Source organism: Aplysia californica, unplaced genomic scaffold (assembly GCF_000002075.1).
Source record: "Aplysia californica isolate F4 #8 unplaced genomic scaffold, AplCal3.0 scaffold00321, whole genome shotgun sequence".
Taxonomy (NCBI): Eukaryota; Metazoa; Mollusca; class Gastropoda; order Aplysiida; family Aplysiidae; genus Aplysia; species Aplysia californica.
The window spans coordinates 816,516-818,988 of record NW_004797591.1 but is presented as its reverse complement, the minus strand read 5'-3'; the positions used below and the strand labels follow the sequence as shown (position 1 = coordinate 818,988).

The following is a 2,473-nucleotide window of genomic DNA, read 5'->3' as shown; positions in this document are numbered from 1 at the left end:
GTGTGTGTGTGTGTGTGTGTGTGTCTGTCTTTTTTTCTCATTCTCTACCACCCTCCTCTCTCCCACTCACTTTTCTCTTTCATTCTCTCTCTCCCACACACACACATGCAAACACGCACACGCGCACACACACACAACACACACACACATACACACACACACACACCGACACACACACACGCGTGCGCACACATACAAACATACACACATAAAGCTGCCCTACCTGGACACCTCCACTGCCAAAGCCCACAGCAAGCAGGGAGCCTGTGTGGTTGAACTGTACACTGAACACACCATTGAACGTTTTGTGCAGCTTGATCTCCTTCACAACCTCCAAGGACTGAGCAGGACCAAGAGGATCCAGCGCTGAAAGCATGAACGTAAAATAAAATCAACGGATGAAAACGGTTCTATCATTTTTTAAATTTAAATCAGTTTGAGCAACGAGAAGCCTTCCGTAACGACCATGGCCATTTAAAGAAAGGAGCAAGCGTTGTTAGGAACACAAAAGTGTAAGTTTTAGTAAGAATTTTACGGCACTTACATACAACACAAATATCTCATATAAAAGCCAAAGACTGGAGGTTTTACTAGGGAGTAACATACCAAAAAAAAAGGAGGAGAAATAAGGACAACAGATGTTTGATGGAAAAGAAGAAACAAATTACACCAGAGCAATCAACACCAGAGCCCCCATCAACCACCCACAGACAGACAGAAACTGCAGAAGGAAAGAAAAGAAATAGGACCAACCACAAACGCTCTCCGGTCACCTTCCTCAAGCTGCCAGTTGACAAACGGGGAGATAAAATGGGACGACAAAAGGAAAGAAAACAAGTAGGACCCGCCAGAGCCTATGACCATCCCATTCTCTGATGGGCATACTACGTTGCACTTGTATGCATTCATGAACTGTCTTTCAGGATCATTCAATAAAAAACGGTAAAGACCAGAGTAAGGCGAGCTTTTCATCTTGTACGCATAAGACGTGGGTTCAATTAATTCTGGTATGGGGGTGTATTTTACACAGTATTTCTGCAAACATGGAGAACCACAGGCAGCTCACATTAACCCACAGAGGCGAGGCCCAAACATCCCGCCTCCTATAGGACCTAACTTGTTTTGATTGAGTCGTAAAACATTTAACATATTAGAACCGGACACTGTTGCTTTTCTATGCTAACGTTCAAGACTGGACCCGTGTGGCGTTTTATTTTAGTTAGAGTTTTACGGCGCTCGCAACTCATTCATATGACCTTAGAGCATTCATCAGAATAACATTTAGTTACAATCAGAATACTGGGTATGCATCTAGCTTAAGATTATTGTACTGTTCATTCATACCATGCACGTGGCTGTAAGCCTGCGCGTGTGCGATTGTGTGTGTGTGTGTGTGTGAGAGAGAGAGAGAGAGAGAGAGAGAGAGAGAGAGAGAGAGTCAGTGTGTATGTGTGTGTGAGTGTTAATGAGCGTGTGCGTGTGTGTATGTGTGTACGTGGTGAATCACCAAACCAATGTGCCAGGATCTGGACAATAAAGATGTATGTTATCTCTTATATGAAGGTGCGGGACATATTAAACATTTTCAGTTGGTAAGAAATTTTGAATTTTGCCCGGATGGCGGCCGAAATCTACTCTTATCGATTTTGGACCACCAAGGGATCTTGAAGGAGCGCAACTTGCACACGGGACCTCAGAAATGTTTCGCCCCTGTCCGAGAAGACTAGATGTAGATCTTTCCTACCAGAAGATCAAGGGTGTGGCTGAAAGACATCAATAAGTAGGAGCCAAGGAGTAACAGTAGAAAGGCTGTAGAAAGAGTCAGGAGCCCAGAGGAGGGGGCAAAGGAGAAGGGGTGAGGGCAGAAAGTGGGGACGAAAGCAGACGACAGAACATTGCTAGAACAGGAAATGAGGTGAAAAGAGACAATTTTAGAGAAGAAAATTTTCCGCCGCTATCGGGATTCGAACCCGGGACCTATTGAATGAGAGGCGAACATCATAACCTCTAGGCCACGAGTTTGGGGGTTCGAGCTTCAGCTCGGTCTGACGTTGTGTCTTTGGGAAAGGCAGTTTTCACGAAATTCCCATTTGGCTCGGTCCTTTTGGAGATGGACGTTAACGTCGGAGGTCCCGCCTCTTAAATAACCTAATAGTGTTGATAGAGGCACTAAACCTTTACCATTTCACCCGTAATCATGAGATAGCGGGTCCGGGGATTTGAGCGTCAGCTTGGTCTGACGTTGTGTCCTTGGAAAAGACACTTAACATGAATGGCCTATTTGGCTAGGTCCTTTCGGAGGTGGATGTCAAACTCGAAGATAGATAGATAGACAGACAGACAGACAGACAGACAGATAGACAGATAGACAGACAGACAGACAGATAGACAGACAGATAGACAGACAGATAGACAGACAGACAGATAGATAGATAGATAGACAGACAGACAGACAGACAGACAGACAGACAGA

At 44.9% G+C, this 2,473-nt stretch overlaps 1 protein-coding gene across 1 annotated transcript in view; it reads right to left on the bottom strand.

The window, feature by feature from the left end:
• Positions 1–2,473, bottom strand: part of LOC101855118 (guanine nucleotide-binding protein subunit beta-like protein) — a gene marked incomplete in the record, with an annotated part of 47,062 nt that overhangs the window by 9,581 nt on the left and 35,008 nt on the right. The window contains 1 exon segment of the mRNA XM_013084839.1: positions 224–366. Within this exon segment, the coding sequence (XP_012940293.1) occupies positions 224–366 (143 nt within the window).